Below are 21,577 nucleotides of genomic sequence, written 5' to 3'. Positions count from 1 at the left end.
TAAGTGATCAAAGCAAGAGCTGGGCAGCCTCCTGTGCTTCTTGGGGGGTGCGGGGTGGGGGCAGCAGGGAAGGGAAAGCAGCACAGGAGCAGTGGGGGGAGCTGGGACCCCTTCCTCCCCCCTGGCCTTTGAATCCGGTCTTCCCCGACCCCAGGCCGCCTGGTTCTGGGGAAAGTGGAGTCATCGCTGCTAGGTCTGGGAACCTGGGAAACGCAACTTGGGGTCCCTGGCTCACTGCCCCGGGGCCTGCCAGAGCCCCTAGGCCCTGAAGAGGCACAGGGCCCCCAGCCAGGAGGAAGGCAGTTCCTCAGTTTGGGCCCGGTGCAGCGAGGGCTCTGATGTGCTGCACTCAATCTTGGGCAGCACCGGCTGCAGCAGCTCAATGGTAACCAGGACCTCTGGGAAGAGGGGCCGTTCCTCCCGCTGGAAGTGGAGACAGTCTGCCAGCAGTCTCTTTATGGCTGTGGGGCAGTTGTTGGAGACCTTGGTGAGGTCTGGTGACAGATAGCCTCGTCCTACCATGAAGATGATCTGATCTCCGTCGTTGATGTGACTGTAGGGGATGCCACTCAGGAGCTCATAAAGAACCACCCCATAGGCATAGACATCAGACTGGAAGCTATAGGGGTTGTTGTCCTGCATTCGGATCACCTCAGATGCCTGTGGGGTTCAATGGGGATCAATGGGGTCCTAGGTGAGCTAGCTGTCCAGTTAGTGAACGCTGGCCTGCTCCCTCCTCAGCCCCCAGGGGCCCTGAGGCCTCACCACCCATAGCACAGAGCCAGTGGGTTACTCTACTTGCTGGGCACTGCTCCATTGCGTCTTCACTGTGGCCAGCCCCATCTCCAATCTTCACTGTCAGCCCCTCATGCAGGAAGATATTGTTGGACTTGAGATCCAGGTGAATGATGTTCTTGGCATGGAGGTAATACATGCCCTGAGCTGTCTGTACCATGTCGAAGTGAGTGTCGACCACACGCAGGCGGTGGTACAGACTGGACCCCTCACACCACTGGGTGATGATGGCAAAGTCCGGCCTTGTCATGAATCCCATGAACAAGAGGATGTTCACGTGGTGAGTCTTCCTGCCAAGGGGAGGAGAGCAGCGGTCAGCTGTGGCGCACCCAGACCCCACCTGTGCAGCCTGCTGGCTACAGTGCCCATGCTCACCTGAGGACCTGCATCTCGATTTTGAAGGCCTGGGCTTGCTCTGCTGTGGGCTGCACCACCTTTAACACCTTCACAGCCACGTCCCCTTGCCATCGGCCACGTAACACTGTCCCAGATGAGCCAGTCCGCTTCAGCAGTTGCACCTCCCCTGGGGCTACCTCCCAACAGTAGCCTGAGTCTGGGTAGCCCAGGGACTTCACTTTCTTCTTATCATCAGCTGAAGCTGAGGACTTGCGCTCTGCTCAAGGGGCTCTGATGAGAACTTGGGGTGTGGGGATTTCCTTCTGGGGGGGGACACGAGGCTGGGACCAGGACTGCCTTGGGGGGGCCCTCTCCCCACCTGCTCCTTCAGCAGCAAAGGCCTGAGCTGCCTGCCATATGAGTCTGCTGTCCACAGGTACTGTGGACACCTTAGGTGTGTATGTGGAGCGGATCCTCTGCAGGGGTGGGCCTCCAGGCCCAGGGAAAGCAAATGTCTCCCCAGGAGAGGTCTGTTTTTGTGTCCTGGGGCTCTTTGGGGTGAGGGTCTCACACAGGGCCTGGATGCCAGGCTGGGGCTCATGAGTACCAGGGCTTCCAGTCAGGTCCTGGACGCTGCGGTAGAAAGGTTGGCAGGTGGTGGCCATGTCAGCACAGACAGTGGGGACACGGGCACTGCAGTGTTGGTGGAACTTGTAGCCACATGTCTGGCAGCGGAAGCCATGAAAGAGGAAGTGGCGGCAGAAGTCACAGAAGGTGAGAGCCAGGAATGTCTTCCGGGCAAAGTTGTGGGCAGCTGCAAGTGGAACATAAGCTTGGACCTCAACCGTCGTCAGTTTTTCCCCATGCAAGGGAGCAATGGCTACATCCTGGCCCGTTGCTGTCTTCCGACCCTGCACAAGGCGATAGACATCACAGCAGTCTTGGTTCAGTCCCCGCACCTTCAGTGCCTTGTCCAATGAATCGGAGACTGTCATGCCATCCCTGGCGGTTACCACTGTTCGCTGCTGATTGGGCAGATACACTTTCACAGTGCCCCCAACCCGACTGCTGGTAGAAGGGATGGCATCAGGATCTTCAGGGGGGTTAGGCCCCTGGAGGGTTCTACTGGGGTGGCAGTTGGGCCTCGTTTCATCTTGTCCTCCCCACACCCAAGTGACCTGTCACAGTGCTGCCACAGGGGCCTCCTCCATCTTAGGGCCCGTTTTTCCTTTTCCGGAGGGTGGAACTGGCCCTGGTTGCCCCAAGGCCCCTGAGGGGCTTCCTGGTTTTGAGGCTTCAAAGAACAGTTGATATGAAATGTGACATTTTTCAGGGCAGGAGTTTATGATCAGCATGGTTCAGTCTAGTGTTGAATCCTTCATTAGGTCTCCCAAGAAGAACTAAATTTGGCTTCAAAATAAAAAGATAGAGGTTAATTTTAAATATCTTACTAATCATTTAATTTACATAGATGATGTCAAACTATATGACTCCACCAAAAAATGGAATTTGCATCTCAAGAAATTTTTCAGTGACAGAAAATATCATTTGCACTAGATATATGTAATCGATTATGGATATACACCAAGCAAAGAGACTAGATGCTTATAACTTTAATCTAGGGTTTATATTGAGCCAATGATTGAAAGCAAAAAACAAATAAATACCCTTGCTCTCCTCCAAGCTAGACATATTAAACTTAAAGATATCAAATAGAAAGCTGTACCTTAATACGTTAAGAGTCTTATTGGCATCAAAATACCAAAGATGGAAGGGAAGAACACCTGTATAATTAACAAACAAGCAATATGAGACTTAATCTTGACTTTCAGAACTGTAAAATGGAAAACAATTAACTTTTCAACATGAACTCCACCAAAAAAAGATGAAAACAAGAAAGGTGCAGTTATGGAAATAGAAAAATTGATCATTTAGGATTTTCTTTTTGGTGAGGCAATTAGGGTTAAATGACTTGCCCAGGGTCACACAGCTTGTAAGTGTCAAGTGTCTGAGGCTGAATTTGAACTCAGGTCCTCCTGAATCCAGGGTTGGTGCTCTATGCCCTGTGCCACCTAGATGCCCTTCTTTATTGGGGGTAGGGTTGATCATGGAGGGTTGTAAATATTTAGCACCTACCAAATACATTGAAAAACATTACTTAGTTGTCAAAATTATGCACTAGTAATTCAGCTTCGTTTCTAAGCTAACAGATGTAAAATCTTCATATTATAATAATAGACCAAATTATTTCTTCTTGAAATTTTAATACATAAACTATAATGGAGCTGGACAATTGTTACAATCAAAAGTTTTGCTGCAATCATCTAGACATAACTTTAATCTATAAATATTTTAAAACTATTCATCTAACAGAAAATCACTATACCAAATACCTATTACTTATAAAACTATGTAAAATGAAAAGATTTCAAAATATAAAGACCAGGTGGAAGCAAGCAAAGCCATGAACAGATTAAGCTAGATTTCATCTACCTCATTGTGTTTGAAACTGGAGCTGTAGCTAAAAGTCTCATTAAGCCCTCTAGAGAAGACACACTTAAACATAGCAGGTACTCAGTTTCAAAAAAGTTATTTTTTCTACTTCCACATCAAGAGTTATAAAATATTAAATGAAAAAAGATAGTAATAAAATAGCTACTTGTCCCTGAGCTGTTTCTATCCGATTTCCACAAAAAATGGAAAAGAATGAAAAAATCATTTATTAAGCACTTAGTATGTGTTAAATATTGTTCTAAGCCCTAGGAACAGAAATGCAAATTCCAAGTGATTTCTGCCTTCAAGCATCTCACACTCTAACCCTACATCTGATACGATATAAAGGTTGAGAATGGATGGATATAGGTATTTTTGTTGGCAAACTTATAAGGACAGCACATATGTAAAACCATAGGGATACAGATTAGTGAACTCTTTCCAACAGCATTTGTCTAATTATGATTCCAGAAAGTGAGGTGGAGGGAGGAAATAGACATTTTATGACCTAGGCAGATGAGAGGGAGATAACTGGGGAGTAAATTGAAGCATGGATAGAGTTAGGCAGGTCTAAAGTGTGCCAAGTAAGGCATTCACCAATGAGGACAGAAGGGCCCCAGAATAGCACTTATGGAAATAAAAGAGAGGGGTTTTGTTTTGTTTTGTTTTGTTTTGTTTTGTTTTTGAGGGGCAATGAGAGTTAAGCGACTTGCCCAGGGTCACACAGCTAGTAAGTGTCAAGTGTCTGAGTTCACATTTGAACTCAGGTCCTCCTGAATTCAAAGCAGGTGCTTTACCTAGCTGCCCTTAGAAATAAACGAGGTAAAGAATCATACCATAGTGGGAGGAGGAGCAGTGAATTGGGGAAAGAAGAACCATCTGGGATGTAAATGAGCGTTAGGGTGGTGATGAGGGTGATAGTGGTTATCATCCTCCTCATGGTTATAATAGTAGTAGTAATAACAATAACTAGCATTTCTTTATCCTCACAGCAACCCTGTGTGAGGGAAGTGCTCTTTGATATTCTCATTCTTACTTCTTGACCATCTCAGCACTTCGCGGTGCCTATGTACCTACTCTGGCCTTCATTCTCATCTCCCTCACTCCATTTCCCTGGGATACTTAGCTCTGTGAGTTGAGTTTTTGCTTCATCTTTCCAGCAGTCAAGCTTCCGAGCCTCATTGTTGTCATCACAATTACCACCACCATCACCACCAACATCATCATCAGGCTAAGTCTGATGAGTCCTCCTTGGCATGGACTAAGATCTTGAATGAGCCACCAGAAAGGAAGAGGTATATCTTTAGTTAAAACATTTTGATATAGAGCCCTTCTTCACAGTCATACCTGAATTCAAAGTGAAGAGATTTCATGCTTCTACTGTGTCTTGTTGGTTTCAATTTATTGAAATTTATTTTACTGATTTAAGTAAATATTTTTGAGGCATCCCAGATGCACATGCTTTAAAAAATCATTGATTGATGTGTTTTTTATATTACAAAGAACAATTACTCCTACTTCCTGTGAGGTCTCTTGTAACAAGGCAAAATTATTAAGTAAAACTATCAATATAGTGACCTCATCTGAGGAGGCATTTCACACCAGGAGAACATCCCCACCATGTCATGTGCAATCACATTTTTATTATGCTATATTATTAAAATGTTTGTCTTATTCCATAAATTAAAAATAAAATAAAATTTAAAATAACTACAAATCTATTTTTCTCTACAGAAAAAAAGAGAATGATAAATCCTTTGTGACAAACATGGATAATCATTCAAAAGACATTCCTCTATTGGCCATATTCAAAAGTGCATCTATCATACTGTGCATCCCAAATACATCATTAGATCTCTGGAATCATGGGTGCTCATTGTACTGATCATAGGTTGTTTACTTTTACTATTGTTTCTCTTTATATTGTCATTGTCATTGTATGCATTGCCTTTTCTGGTTCTGCTCCCTTATTTCTGCAACATTTCATAAAAGACATTTTCTCTCTCTTTGAAATCATCTATTTCTTCACTTTTTACAGTGGAATCATATCTATTCCTTTGCTTCATCACTACTTACATGACTATTTTTCAATTGACATGCATCTCAGTTCCTAGTTTTGTTCTGGCCGCTACAAAAAGTTGATACAAATATTTTTGTACATACAAGATTTTTTTTTTCTTTTTTCTTTGATCTCTCTTTGGGGAGTATAAGACTAGTAGGTTCTGGATCCAAAGGCATGAATTGTGCAATAACTTTTTGTGTCTAATTCCAAACTTCTCTCCACAATGGTTATACTCATTTAAAGGTCCACCAAAAGTGCATCACTGTGCCTGGTTTTCCAGTCTTTTCAACATTTATGATTTTACTTTTATTTTCATCTTTGCCAGTCTGATCAATGTGAGGCTGATTCGCAGAACTGCTTTAACTTGAAATGCAGTAATAATGTTTTGAAGCTTTTTATTTGGTTATAAAGAGCCTGGGTTTCTTTCCCTAAAACTACCTATTCATATCTTTATATAATTTATCAATTGGGGAATGATTTTTATTCAGATACATTTGAGTCAGTTTTATACATAGCTTTTAAATGAGACTTTTTCCAGAGAAATTTGCTGCAAGAATCTTTCTACAGCAAATAATTCCACTTTTAATAGATTTATAAATTTCTTTCTGTAAAAAATCTTTTAAAGTGTATATAATCAATATTATCCATTTTATTTTCTATCATCCTATCTATCTATCTAGCCTTTGTTTGGTGATGAATTTGTTTTTTCTATCTGTAGACGTAATATGCATTTTTCCATGTTTATCCAATTGGTTTTTGATGTGACATAATATTTTGGCTATGTATACATTTGGAGCTTATCTTGCTTTTAGATATATAGTATTTATCATTTTAAGAAATCACTATTCTTTTTTTCTAGTGCTTTTTAAATGGATGTTGTATTTTATCAAAGGCTTTTTCTGTATCTCTTGATATAATTATGTGACTTGGGGTATGGTTAAGTTTATAGTTTTCTTATTATTAAACCAACCCTGTATTCTCTTGGTATGCATCCAACATGGTTATGGAGAAATGTTGTTTTAGCCTCTGTTAATATTTTATTTATGACTTTTGCATTAACGTTCCTCAGGGATATTGATCTATGCTGAAATTATGTGAGATTTCAGTACAGAGATGATCGTGGAGATCATTTTGTTTAACCCAGAACCAACATAGAGCAAGGCGTGAAACAAAAAGGCCTAAGCTTACCTGAGGGTTAGTCAATATCATGGAGGCAGTTTTGGACAGACTCTAGAGAGAAGGATGTTTTATCAGTTAGGAAATTCTCCAAATGTTCCTATTTTCTAATGATATTATGCTAATTTAATTGTTCTCAAGAGTACCACAAAACCTCCTCAATGGAATCCAATGAAAACAATTAGTTGGTGGCCCCAACCATCCTCAATGGAAAAATAAAAAATATATATATATATAGGAAACCCTTTTTGTCCAGATTGTAACTGAATAGGCAGATCACTAAGGTTATCCCTTAGCATGTATAACTTGGAAAACATTGAAGAAGGACATTGAGCAGAAGCCAAAATGAAATCAGATAATACACATAAAATAAGATATCTAGAGTTGGAAGGGATAGTAGAAACCATCTATGACACATTTATCATTTTATTTTACTTTTTTAGGTCTTCTTTTAGGAAGTCAATATTTTTTTTCAAATTAAATGTAAAAACAAATTTTAACTTTCTTTATATTTGAGTTCCAAATTCTCTACCTTCCTCCCCTCAAGAAATGGTAAACAATTAGACATCTACTATGCATATGCAGTCATATAAATTATACTACCATACTAGCCATGTTGCAAAAGAAAAAAGACAAAGAAAGAAAAACAATTTTTGCTTTGATCTGTTTTCAGAATCCATCCCTTCTTTCTCTGGAAGTGGATAGCATTTTTCGTCATAAGTGCTTTGGAATTATCTTAGATCATTGTATTGCTGAGAATAGCTAAGTCATTCACAGTTGATCATCATAAAATATTTCTGTTATTATGTATTATGTTCTCTTGGTTCTGCTCACTTCACTCTGTATCAGTTCATGCAAGTCTTTTCAGTTTTTTTCTGAAAGTATCCTGCTCATCATTTCTTATAGTACCATGGTATTCCACCATAACCATATACCACGATTTGTTCAGTCATTCTCTAATTGATGGGCATTCCCTCAATTTCTAATTCTTTAACACCATAAGAAAAGAGGTGCTATGAATATTTTTGTACAACTAGGTCCTTTTTTCATTTAAAAAAATTCTTTGGGATATAGACTTAGTCATGCTATTGTTAGGTTAAAGGTTATGCACAATTTTATAGATCTTTGGGCACAGTTCCAAATTGTTTTCAAGAATGTATGGATCACTTCACAGTTCCACCTAGAGTGCATTAGTGTCCCATTTTTCTCACGATATTAAAATTTGTTATTTTCCTTTTCTACCATATTAGCTAATCTGATGAGTTAGAGGTGGTACCTAAGTGTTATTTTAATTTATATTTCTCTCAACAATAGTTATCTAGAGCATTTTTCATATGACTATAGATAGCTTTGACTTTTTCTTCTGAAATTTTCCTGTTCATATCCTTTGACCATTTATCAACTGGTGAATACCTTTTATGTTTATACATTTGACTTATTTCTCTATATATTTGAGAAATGAGACCTTTATAAGAGGCATTTGGTATATTATTTCCAGTTTTATAATTTCCTTCCAATTTGTCTGTGTGTGTGTGGGGGGGGGTGGGGGGAGGCAATGAGGATTAAGTGACTTGCCCAGGATCACACAGCTAGTAAGTGTCTGAGGCTGGATTTGAACTCAGGTCCTCCTGAATCCAGGGCCAGTGCTCTATCCACTGTGCCACCTAGCTGCCCCACTTTCCTTCTAATTTTGACTGCATTGGTTTTGTTTGTGCAAACCTCTTTTAATCTAATGTAATCAATATTATCCATTTTACATTCCAATATGCTTTCTATCTCTTGTCTGCACACAAATTCCCTCCTTATTCATCGATCTGACCATTATAATATTCTATGTTCCCCTAGATTACTTATGGAATCAACCTTTATGTATAAAGTATGAATCCATTTTAACTTCATGCTGATATGTGATGCAATATGCTAATCTGTTCCTAATTTCTGCCAAATTATTATCCAGTTATTCCAGCAATTTTTGTCAACAGTGAGTTATTGTCCCCAACATTTGGATTTTTGTATTTGTCAAACACTAGATTACTATGTTCATTTACATATATATATGTATATGTATGTGTATATATATATATGTATATGTATGTGTGTGTGTATATATATATATATATATATATATATATATATATATATATATATATATATATATATATATATATATATAAAATCTGTTCCACTGATCTACCACTCTATTTCTTATCCAGTACCAGCTTGTCTTGATAACTATCACTTTGTAATACAGTTTGAGATCTAGTACTGCTAAGCCACTTACCTTCACATTTTTTATTGATTCCTTGATATTTTTTTTCTTCCAGAGAAATTTTATTTTTCTAGTATTATAAAGTATTTTTGTTACTTTGATTGGTATGCTACTGAATGAGTAAATCAATTTAGTCAGGTTTGTCATTTTCATTGTATTGAATCAGCCCACCAATGAGCAATTGATATTTCTCCAATTCTTTAGATATGACTTTATTTGTGTGAAAAGTATTTTATAATTGTGATCGTAATTTTGTTTTTTGGTTTGTCTTGGCAAGTAGACTTCTGAATATTTTATATTGTCTACAAATGGAATTTCTCTATCTTGCTTTTTGGACTTGGTTGGCAAGATATAGAAATGCTCATGATTTATATAGGTTTATTTTATATCCTGTAACTTTGATGAAGTTGTTATTTCAACTAATTTTTTTTTGTTGATTTGCTAGGATTCTATTATTTTTAATGGCAAGTTTTTTTTTTAATCAATTATTTATTTATTTATTTAGTGGGGGCAATGAGGGTTAAGTGATTTGCCTAGGGTCACACAGCTAGTGTCAAGTGTCTGAGGCTAGGTTTGAACTCAGGTTCTCCTGAATCCAGGACCGTACTTTATTCACTGTGTCACCTAGTTACTCCCTATAGCTAGCATTTTCAATTATAATATTAAATAATAGTTGTCATAATGGGCATCCTCTCTTTAACTGAACTTATTGAGAAGCCTTCTAGCTTATTTCCACTACAAATGATGCTTGCTGATGGTTTTAGATAAATATGCTCTTAAGTAATGCTCCATTTATTTCCATATTTTCAATTGTCTTTAATAGGAGTGTTGAATTTTTCAAAAATATTTTTTCTGCATCTACTGAAATAATCATATGATTTTTGTTGGTTTTATTATTGATGTCATTTATGCTGATAGTTTTCCTAATTTTGAAACAGTCCTACATTTCTGGTGTAAATCACACCTAGTTATAGTGTATGATCTTTGTGATATGTTATATAATTAATCTTAATCATATTTTATTCAAAATTTTTGCATCAATATTCATTAGGGAAATGGATTTATGGTTTTCTTTCTCTTATTTTGCTCTTCCTGCTTTAGGTATCAGTGTCATATTCATGTAATAAAAGTAATTTGGTAGGACTTCACCTATTTTTCCAAATATTATATATAGTATTGGAATTATTCCTTAAATGTTTGATAAATTCATTCATGAATTCATTTGATTATTGTGATTTTTTTTTCCTTAGGGAGTTCATTGATGGCTTGTTCGGTTGATATTTCTAAGCTAATTTTATTTAAGCATTGTATAAAATCTTCTGTTAATCTGGACAATTTATATTTTTGTAAATATTCATCCATTTCTATTAGATTATTAGATTTGTTGTCATATAATTGGACAAAATAGCTCCTAATTATTGCTTTAATTTTGTCTTCATTTGGTGGTGAATTCACTCTTTTCATTGCTACCCTTGCTTTTTTTTAAAAAAATTCTGAATTCTAATAGGTTCTCTTCCAGTTCCTTAACTTTACTCTGTGCATCCTTCTCTTCTTCAAGTATGTTTATTGTAAAAAAAAAATGTAGAATTATGTGGGTTTTTTTTAATCCACTTATCCATCCACTTTCATTTTATGGGTAAATTCATTCCATTCACTTTCAGAGTTATGATTACTAACTGTGTATTTCACTCAATCTTATTTTCTCCCTACTCATATTTCTCTCTTTCTCTTTCATTTTGTCCCTCCTAAAAAGTGTTTTCCTTCTGTTCATCACATCCCTCCATCTGCCCTCCCTTCTGTCAGTACCTCCTCCTGTTATCACTCTTTCCTACTTCCCTGCAGAGCAAGATAGAGTTCTATACTCAACTGTATGTATGTTATTCCTTTTTTGAGTGAATTCCAATGAGAGTAATGTTCAAGCATTGCTCACCCCTGCCCCCATCTTCCCATTCTCTATAGAAACCCTTTTTTTCACAACTTTTTGAGTGAGATAATTTACACCTTTTTACATCTCTCTTCCCCCTTCTCACAGAACATCCTTCTTTCTCACCCCTAAATTTAATTTTTTAAAAATTTATGGGGGCAGCTAGATGGTGCAGTGGATAGAGCACTGGCCCTGGATTCAGGAGTACCTGAGTTCAAATCTGGCCTCAGACACTTAACACTTACTAGCTGTGTAACTCTGGGCAAGTCACTTAACCCCAATTGCCTTACGAAAACAAAACAAAACAAAACAAAACAAACAACAAAAAAAATTATTCCATCATAGTCAACCACAGCCATGCTGTTTATTAATGTATACTTCTTCTGACTGCCTTAATGATGATAAAGTTCTTAGGAGTTATAAGTATCATCTTCCCACGGAGGAATATAAAGAGTATGACCTTTTAAAAATTTCATTGTATTGTTTTCATTTTTACTTTTTTATGCTTCTTGTGAGTCTTGCTTTCAAAACTCATCAGATTTTCTATTTAGCTCTGGTCTTTCCATCAGGAGTACTTGAAAGACCTCTATTTCACTAAATAACCATTTTCCCTTGAAGGATTATTATCAGTTTTTTTGAGTAGAGGATTCTTGGTTGTAATCCTAGCTCCTTTGCCCTTCAGAATATAACATTCCAAGTCCTTAACTCTCTGAATGTGAAAACTGACAAATCTTGTGTTATCCCAATTATGGTTCCCTGATATCTGACTTGTTTCTTTCTGGCTGCTTAAAAAAAATTCTACTGGGCCTGGGAGCTCTGGCATTTGGCTATAATATTCCATTGAGTTTTCATCTTGGGATATTTTTCAGAAGGTGATTTGTGAATTCTTCCCATTCCTATTTTAGAATAGCAAGACATTTTTCCTTGATAAAATATGAAAATTATTTCTAGGCTCTGATTTATGATAGCTTTCAGGTACTTTCCATTAATTCTTAAGTTATTTTCCCTTAATCTATTATTTTTCAGGTTAGTTGTTTTTCCAATGAGATATTTCATCTTTTCTTCTATTATTTTATTCTTTGAATCTGTTTTATTATTTCCTGATGTTTCATGAAGTCATTAACTTCCCCTTCCTAATTTCAATTTTTAAGTAATGATTTTCTTCAGTGAGATTTTGTAACTCATTTTCCATTTGGCCACTCCCACTTTTTAAGGTGTTCTCTTCAGTGGATTTTTGTTCCTCTTTTATGAAGCTGTTGACTGTTTTTCCATAATTTTTGTACATTCTTCTCATTTATTTATCAATTTTCCCTCTATCTTTCTTTTTTTTTTTTGTGAGGCAATTGGGGTTAAGTGACTTGCCTAGGGTCACACAGCTAGTAAGTGTTAAGTGTCTGAGGTCAGATTTGAACTCAGGTCCTCCTGAATCCAGGGCCCGTACTCTATCCACTGCACCACCTAGCTGCCCCTCCCTCTATCTTTCTTATTTGATTTTTAAAAATCCATTTTGACCTTTTCCAGGAATTATTTTTGCTTCTGTGTAGCTTGTTTGATTTCTTCATCTTCTTGATTTGTCTCCTTATCTTCATACTCATCATAGTAACTATTTATGGTCAGGTTTTTTTTTTTTTTTTAATTTTGTTCATTTTCCAGCCTACTTCTTGGCTTTTACCTTTATATTAAAGTTGAGATCTGATTCTAGGAGTGAGGGGACAAGTTTTGTTTTTCATGCTGCTATTGTCAGAGTTATTTTTGGGTGTGTTCTGTAAATTTTCAGTTTTCCCAAGGTGGCATGATCTAAGAAGAGATGTGGTCGCTGCTCTTAGTCCATGCTCCGGTCTGTGAACTACCACAAGCACTCTTTTCTGCTCTTTTTTCTTTTTTTCTTGCACTTGAACTATGACCCAGAACTGCTTATGGACAATACCAGAGTAAAGCAATAAGTTCAAGAAATGGTACCTTGTAATCTTCTTCTGATAAGTTGTCTGACACCCTTACCATTTGTGGGCTGAAAGCTTTGGAAGTTGCCACAACCTCTGATTCAGTCACTTCCAAGGCCTACCGCAGGTTGTGGCCTGCACTGAACTGAGTTCCACTGTCACTCTAATGAGACAAAACTTTCCTGCTGGCCTTCCAAGTTGTATTGGGCTGGAAAATTGATTCACTCCAATACCCTGTTGGTTCTGGTGCTCCATAATTCTCTTAAGGCTTTATTTTACAGTTATGTGCAGGGAAATTTGGAAGAGCTCTGGTGAGTTTCTGCCTCTACCTCTCAACCCTATCATTTTATACATAAGGAAATGGAGGTTGATGAAGGTTAAGGAACTTATCTAAATTATACACTTAATAACATTTAGACCTAGAATTTGAACCCTGATCTTGTAACGATTGGAATGACGCCACCTGCTGGATACTTACTGTAGAAGAGTTCTGCCCATGAAGCGAAGGTCTTTGAGGGCAAGACCAGGAGTCTTTTCTTTGGCGGGAGGAAGTGACGCGGACTAGTGGGAGGAGGAAGGAAGAGACTGGCGCTGACTGTGGGGCTTTTTCCTTTGGACTCTGGTGGAGAGCGGAGCTAGAAATGTGCTCTCCCTTTAATAGATAGGAATCTAGGCCTTTCTCTCTCTTTACCAAATTCTTATTCTCCTTAATAAATGCTTAAAAGTCTAACTCTTGCTAAAGCTTATAATTTATTGGCGACCACTCATTAGATATTTTAGACAGTTTAGCTAGAATTTTAGCCTTAACAGATGGCTGACCACGAAGAGGAAAGCTAAACCTCAGTCTTCTTCTGATCTTCTGGTTGGGTAAGAAATTTCCCCTACCCTTTAAACTGCTAAGTACTGGTGTACTGGCTGTGTTTTCCCCTTAGATTTTTTCAAATGGACCTTTTAAACTCCCTAATTACCCTATTTTTGATTTTAGTCTGTTTAACCAGACAAATGGGAGATAAGATCATGTTAATGCTTTGTTTTTGTGGATTTTCTATTTTTCTTTTTCTTTTTGTTAAAAGAGCCAGCAACTTACTCATACAAGGAAATATCTCTCCCTCTCCCAACCATGCTTTTTCAGAGAAACTGCAGCTTTTCCCAGTTCTAACACTAATTGTTGCTCTAATTTTGCATGCCTGGAGGCAATGACCCACCCTCTAGTAGCTTTTAATCCCCTAGCACCTGGAGGCAAAGTGGGGGAAGAGGAATCCAGGCCTGAGTTCAAAATCAAGTCTGATTCAAATTGCTCTGGTCCCTCCCCTCCTCTCCAGACCCCACCCTCTACTCCTCCTATGGCCAAGCCCATAGCTTCCCCTGCCTGGGAAGTCCAGAGATCTGATGCGCATGCTCAACTTTTTCTACCTGCATTTGCAGCTTCAGGCTCAGCCCTTCCCTGGCCTGGCTGTGCTTTTGAGACAATCTTAGAAAACTCTTTAAATTCCAGATATGCTCGTTTTGTTCATAATTTTGCTAACCTGCTTTTGTCTTTAATTAGTAATCTTATAAAGCATTTGTATGGTGAAAAGACTGACAGACAATATAGAGGGGTTAAAGAAGAAAAACTTAAGCTGAATAAGAATGACAATCATCAACATAGTTCAAGACTCTTCTTTTGCCATGAAAGGGTATATATTTTACAGAAATGTAGAAGTAAGCAGCAAGGTATTGATATGAGTATTGGGGATTTTAGATACCGGAATCAAAAGTGTTCTGAATTCACTCAGAGTAATAGTATCAGTTCAGAGGTTACATAGGATTTCTATGCTATTACATATACATTTTGAAATTAATGGTATGGGTTTATTTTCATAGAGATTTTCATGCTTTTGAGATTGTGTCATACTTAGTTTTTAAAACAAGGAGAATATTTGTAAAAGCTTTTTATAGTCATGTGATCAAGTTTATATTTTATAATACTCTTATTAATATTAAATTCATGCTCATTTAGATTTCCTTAGTTTGACTTTCACTGTTTTTTATTGTTCCATGTGTATTTTCTTCTATTCATTTATCTAATTTTAAAAAATTGAGAAATGGTTTTGATTTCATAATACAATGTTAATTCTAGGAGTATTGTGCTCCCATATTCTGAGTTGTTTGTTTTTGTTATTTTTTCTCAACTGATTATTTGATCAAACTCTTTAAAGCATTTCCCTGGCAAATTGGTTGCCACGGCAAGTGTAAATTGATTCTAGAAGTATTATTTTTGATAAGCATATTCCAAAAAAAAAAAAAGAGGGGAACATTTGTAAAAGTTTTCTTTTTTCCAAAAAAAGTTTTCTTTGAGATTCTGTTGTGCTTTAACTTATATTTAAATATGTTCTGATTTTTCACAAAAGTGATTGTATACTAAGTAAAAAAAAAGGGGTATTATTTGAAATTGTTGCATAATTATATATTGTGTTCGGAGTCAAGATGTATTCACATTTTTTGCAATCATTTATTATCCTCAATTTTTAAATCCATATGAGATTTTAAATTATGGGAATTTATCATTTAAGACATTAATTGCCGTTATTCTGAGTTATCAGATGCCAGTTGGCCAAGATGCCATCCAATCACAAGAGGAATACATGCAAGAGCAGACACTGAACTGTCACATGAGGGGAGACATGCATGAAGTCAAGGTATGGCCGAGGGAACGGCTTTTGACAAATGTTGAGGTTGGATTCTCTTGGTTTAATATTTTATTCTCTTTTTCCCCACAATATTTTACAGATGGCTGGAAGTATTCATCCCACCCATCTCACTTCTACACCTGGCTTCTATGCTCCCTCCTATATGCCTGATGCCATGGACATCTCAATCCCATTCATCTGATTAAGTCTGACTCAGTTTCTTCCAATATGTTCGGTGGCATGGGCATATATTCCATCCGCCTATTTTAAGCCTGGCATACTGTATGGGCAGTACATATTGCTCAAGTGTGGGAATGCTCATATCCCATCATTTCTCTGTTCTTTTATGGTAACCCCCATAATTATCTCAGTTGTCATGATAAATACAGTGTTGAATTTGGCCTTGACACCTGTTACCAATTATATTAGATTTTTTAATTTCTCATAATGGCATGAGGATAATTAGGCAGATGATGCAAAAAGTGATGAAACAAAGATAAAACATTATTTTTAATAATTAATATTGCAGCAATTGTCTTCTCAATTACCCTCCATAAGGGGGGGACTATAGTAATATTATAATTTTAAAGAATGGTTCAATTTTTGTTTTATTATATGTTTCATGTGTAACAACTAAGATTCTGAATTCCCTTAGACATGTTTTTGAGAACTTTCATTGTTTGATTTGATTATTGACAAAGCTATTTTAAAGTTGTGTTAAGCTCAATTTTGTAGGAAATTTTCCTGGCTGATTACCAGCATCCACACATCAACCCCTGAAAAGACTTCCATTCCACGACTACACCTAGAGGACATCTGAGAAAGGACTTTCAGAGACTTTAAATGAACAGTTTTGATTTGTTGTTTTTGTTGTTTTTTTTCTCTTTCTGTTATAATATACACCATCTGTAACATGTATTCTCTGCAGAGGCCCTCCCTTTGCAAGACTAATGTAAAAACGTCGGTTCATGAGGACAAAAAAAAAAATCGCCCCTCTGGACAAAACTTTCCTCTCTTCATTTTCTATATTGTTGTTCACATATTATTAGTTAGCAATAGTTATTATATTGTTTTTACTGTTCCGTCAAGGAAACATTTTGTTTCTTGAGGAACAACAGGGGGGACTGTAATGATTGGAATGACGCCACCTGCTGGATACTTACTGTAGAAGAGTTCTGCCCATGAAGGGAAGGTCTTTGAGGGCAAGACCAGGAGTCTTTTCTTTGGCGGGAGGAAGTGACGCAGACTAGTGGGAGGAGGAAGGAAGAGACTGGCGCTGACTGTGGGGCTTTTTCCTTTGGACTCTGGTGGAGAGCGGAGCTAGAAATGTGCTCTCCCTTTAATAGATAGGAATCTAGGCCTTTCTCTCTCTTTACCAAATTCTTATTCTCCTTAATAAATGCTTAAAAGTCTAACTCTTGCTAAAGCTTATAATTTATTGGTGACCACTCATTAGATATTTTAGACAGTTTAGCTAGAATTTTAGCCTTAACAATCTTCTGAATCTTTCCATTGCAGAACAGGTTGATTTGCTTTGGAGAAGTTACACTGAGTGTTTGGTGCTCCCAAATTACTTGCTGTCACAAATCACCATCTTTTTTACATGGATATTCTTCTGATAGTAATATATGGCTATGGATTATGAAATACAATGATCTCTGCTAGGTGGTGCATTGGATAGAGCACCGGCCCTGGAGTCAGAAGGACCTGAGTTCAAATTCAGCCTCAGACACTTAATACTTACTAGCTGTGTGACCCTGGGCAAGTCACTTAACCCCAATTGCCTCCCCAAAAAACCCACAAAAAACCAACAACAAAAAAAGAAATACAATGATCTCAGAAGAATCAAGACTGGAAAAATATTGAAAACTCTGTGCAGATGGTTCTCAGATAGATATACTTGTCCAGCCTTAACCTCTTTCCCAACATCAGCCTCATATTTTCACCTGCTTATGAGACTTCTTAAACTGGTTATGTAGTAGACATATTAAATTTAAATAAACAAAATTGAACTCACTGTCTCTGCATCCAAACCCTTACTCTATCACCATTTTTTCAGTCACCCGGGCTTGTGACCTTATTGTCATACTCAGCTCTATATTCTGACCTCCCCATCACATTTGCTGTCAAATCCTATCATTTTTACTTTCATAATGTCATGTATATGTTCTTTCTTACCTCTGACATTGCCACCACCTTGCATCAGTTCTTTATTGCCTCATACATGTTTTCTTTCAAAAGCCTAGGGGCAACAAACATTTGTTTAAATTTTTTCCAGTTACATGTAAAGGTAAGATTTAGAGTTCCAAATTTTTCTCCCTCCTTCCCTCCTTTTCCTCCCCCCTCCACAAGACAGCAACCCATCTGATATAGGTTATATATGTATAATCCACAAGTGCTCTTTTTTTTTTAGTCTGTTTTCAATCAATATCAGTTCTTTATCTGGGAGTGAATAATATGCTTCATCATTAGTCCCTTGGGATTGACTTGGATCATTGTATTACTGAGAGTAGTTAAGTCATTCACAATTGATCACTGTCACTGTGCACAAGGTCCTCCCAGTTCTGCTCACTTCACTATTCATCAGTTCATATGAGTCTTTCCAGGTTTTTCTGGAATCATCCTGCTTGTAATTTCTTATAGCACAATAATATTCCATTACAATCATATACCACAGTTTCTTCAGTCATTCCCTAATTGATGAACCTTCCTTTGATTTCCAATTCTTAGCTACCACAAAGAGTTGCTGTAAATATTTTTTTACAATTTTCCCCCCTTTTCTCTTTTTCACAATTAGTATTGTTAATGGTTTCCCTTCATCCTATTCCCTTCCCCAAGATATTTGCTCTTTTATCAATCTTCTTTCACACAATCCCTCTTCAAAAGGCATTTGCTTCTGACTATCACCTCCCTCAATCTGCCCATCTGCCCTCCCTTCTTTTGCCCCTCCCTCTTTATCCCCTTCCCCTCCTATTTTCCTTCAGGGTTAGATAGATTACTCCACCCAATTGAGTGTGTATATTATTCTCTCCTTAAGCCAATTCTGATGAGATTAAACTCTTTGAGCCAATTATGATGAGTGTTAGGCTCATTTACTGCCCATCTTAAATAGATTACTCTACCCAATTGGAGTTTCCCTGATATTCTAGAAGCAGAAGGTAAAATAGAAATTAAAAGAATCCACAAATCACCTCCTGAAAGAGATCCCCCCAAAAAAACTGCCAGGAATATTATATTCAAATTCCAGAGCTCCCAGGTCAAGGAGAAAATATGACAAGCTGCCAAAAAGAAAGAATTCAAGTACTGAGGATCCTCAGTCAGGATAGCACAAGATCTAATAGCTTCTACATTAAAGAATCAGAGGACATAGAATATGGTATTCCAGAGGGCAAAGGAATTGGGATTACAACCAAGGATAACCTATCTAGCAAAACTGGGTATTATCTTTCAGAAGAAAAAATGGGACTTCAATGAAAAAGAGGACTTTCAGGTATTTGTGATGAAAAGACCTGAACTAAATGGAAAATTTGATCTTCAAATACAAGACCCTAGAGAACTATAAAAAGTTGGAGTTAGGTAACATTTCTGGGGATGTGCAGTGGGTGAGTGTCTTGTGTCTGAGGCTGGATTGGGGCTGCGGTCCTCTTGGGTTCAGAGTAGATGCTTTCTCCACTGTGCCACCTAGCTTTCCCATGATGACATCTTTAGGTTAAAATTGAGGGGTGAGATGGGGCAGCTAGATGGCGCAATGGTTAAAGCACCGGCCCTGGATTCAGGAGTACCTGAGTTCAAATCCGGCCTCAGACACTTGACACTTACTAGCTGTGTGACTATGGGCAAGTCACTTAACCCCCATTGCCTAAAAAAAAAAAAAAAATTGAGGGGTGAGAGGAACGCGGGAAGGGGAGAGGTAATATGGGGTGAAATCCCACATGAAAGAAACAGGAAAGGGCCTATGTAGTGGAGGAAGAGATGGGGGAGGAGCAAGACAGTAAATGAACTTTACACTCATCAGAATAGACTCAAAATCTCTCCCATTTTAAGCCTTCCTTTGCTCAGTTATCAAGTGATTTTAAAGTGCAGGTCTGACCATGTCACAACTTATTTAATAAATTGCAGTGATTCTCTATCACCTCTCCTATCAAATATAAGCTTCTCTGTTTGGCTTTAAATTTTTTTTCATATTCTCATCCCTTCTGACCTTTCTAGTCCTTTTTATACTTTACTTTCCTCCATGTTCTCTGCAATCCAGTTATTTTGACCTCGTTCCTCTTTCTCATCCAGAACATTCCATCTCCTGACTCCGAGCATTATCATGGATTCTCTCCCATTTATAGAATCCTTTCTCTCATCTCTGCCTCCTGCCTTCTATGAATTCCTTCAAGTCTCATCTGATATCATAGTTTCTACAAGAAGCCTTTCCCAGCCCTTCTCGATCTTATTTCCAACCCACTGAGATTACTTCCAATTTGTCTTGTTTGTATTTTAGGTTGTATGTTGTCATACCAATAGACTTCCATCTTTTTGCCATTCTTTGTGTCCTCAACTTAACACAGTGCACAGCACATAGTAGGCATTTAATAAAAGCTAGATGAGTGACTGGTGGTCTTCCACAAGATGCAGTTCATTGCTGTATGATTTTCAAGTGGAAAATTGAATAAAATAAATAATTTAAGATATTTATAAGCAAAGAAGAAGGTGGGTCAGTTATCTAATTGGAGCAGTGGATGACAGATGGCTAGTCCCAGTGTTATACATTTACCCTTAAAATATTAAAGGAAACAGTAGATAGCCTCTAACATATGATGTAGATGATCTGGGTAGACTTTAAAGGAAGACATCAAAAAAATAAGAGAGGTAAGGAAAGCATGACAAGTTTGCAATCCACATGAGAGAGCACCCACACTGAGGACACAATGCATATACCAAAGTCCTAAGGAATAAACTTGCTATATGTATACTAATCTTTGGCATGTAATTGAGAAAGGAGGTGGGGGGAAGCACTTTTCCAACTGAATATCCTGATTTCCTTTTTATAATTAATGGCTGTGTCCATTTTGACTACATCTGTGCTGTTACCCCTTGACATAATTAGTAGGATTAGATTCCAGACATAATAAATATATGATTTCAGCATTTATACCATCGATAAATGGTGTACTTAGCATGGATGACATTTTATTTACTTTCTTTCAGGCAGTATTATGAAAAAGAATGGGTCACTGGAAAACAAAGCAAGTCTCTGGGAGTCCTAAAGGGAGCTGAAATCCCATTCTCTTGAGTAGTCATTCATATCCACTCCTTGGCCATTGAAAATTGCTTTTATTTTGACAAAGAAACACTTCAGCTACATAAAGAACCTGTGCTCCCCACTCATTATTACCTCCTAGCCCAGCCAGGTTTTATAGATTAAGACAAAGGTTCACTTTTCTTCATCCACATCTTTCTGCATGGTTCAAACTGGCCCTGAGATCCGGGCAGCTCAAGTCAAGCTTGGCAAGGGTAGTCCCGGGAGATGTTTAATTTATTGATGGTCCTTGCCCCTACTGTACATTGGCGGCAGCTCTTGGGGTGTAATGGGTGAAACAGATGTTTGAAGAGGCAGCACCTCTTCATAACTTCCCTCTTCAAAAGCGATTTTACAAGTACTTACTCGCATGGGTTCCTATTCAGCACAGGAAACTGAGGTCATGGTGAAACATGAGGCCCGAGCAGAAGCCCAAACTCATGTGCACTGCAGCTGGGCCGACGTCTTTGGAGCACGTTAGCAATTTATGAAAGAGCCATAATTTTCAGCTTATGGACAAAGAAATAAAAGTGTTGACACCATTATTGTAACATCTGGGAAGGGGAAAATATGAGGCTATTTCTGAGTGTACAAATGGTACCCGAGGTATCAAGATTCTTTTATGC

The 21,577-nt window shown here is 37.9% G+C and overlaps 1 protein-coding gene across 1 annotated transcript; it reads right to left on the bottom strand.

Annotated features, from left to right (window-relative positions):
* Positions 1-258: 258 nt before the first annotated feature.
* On the bottom strand, positions 259-21,323 carry LOC122738152 (serine/threonine-protein kinase A-Raf-like). The gene is given in 7 exon segments (XM_043980214.1): positions 259-660; positions 766-841; positions 843-1,085; positions 1,171-1,406; positions 1,409-1,502; positions 1,504-2,290; positions 21,212-21,323. Coding segments are annotated over 7 exon segments (1,950 nt in total).
* Between the last annotated feature and the right edge of the window lie 254 nt (positions 21,324-21,577).

The sequence above is a fragment of the Dromiciops gliroides genome, chromosome 2, assembly GCF_019393635.1.
Source record: "Dromiciops gliroides isolate mDroGli1 chromosome 2, mDroGli1.pri, whole genome shotgun sequence".
Lineage (NCBI taxonomy): Eukaryota > Metazoa > Chordata > Mammalia > Microbiotheria > Microbiotheriidae > Dromiciops > Dromiciops gliroides.
The sequence above is the reverse complement of the archived record's forward strand: the minus strand, read 5'-3'. Positions and strand labels throughout refer to the sequence as shown.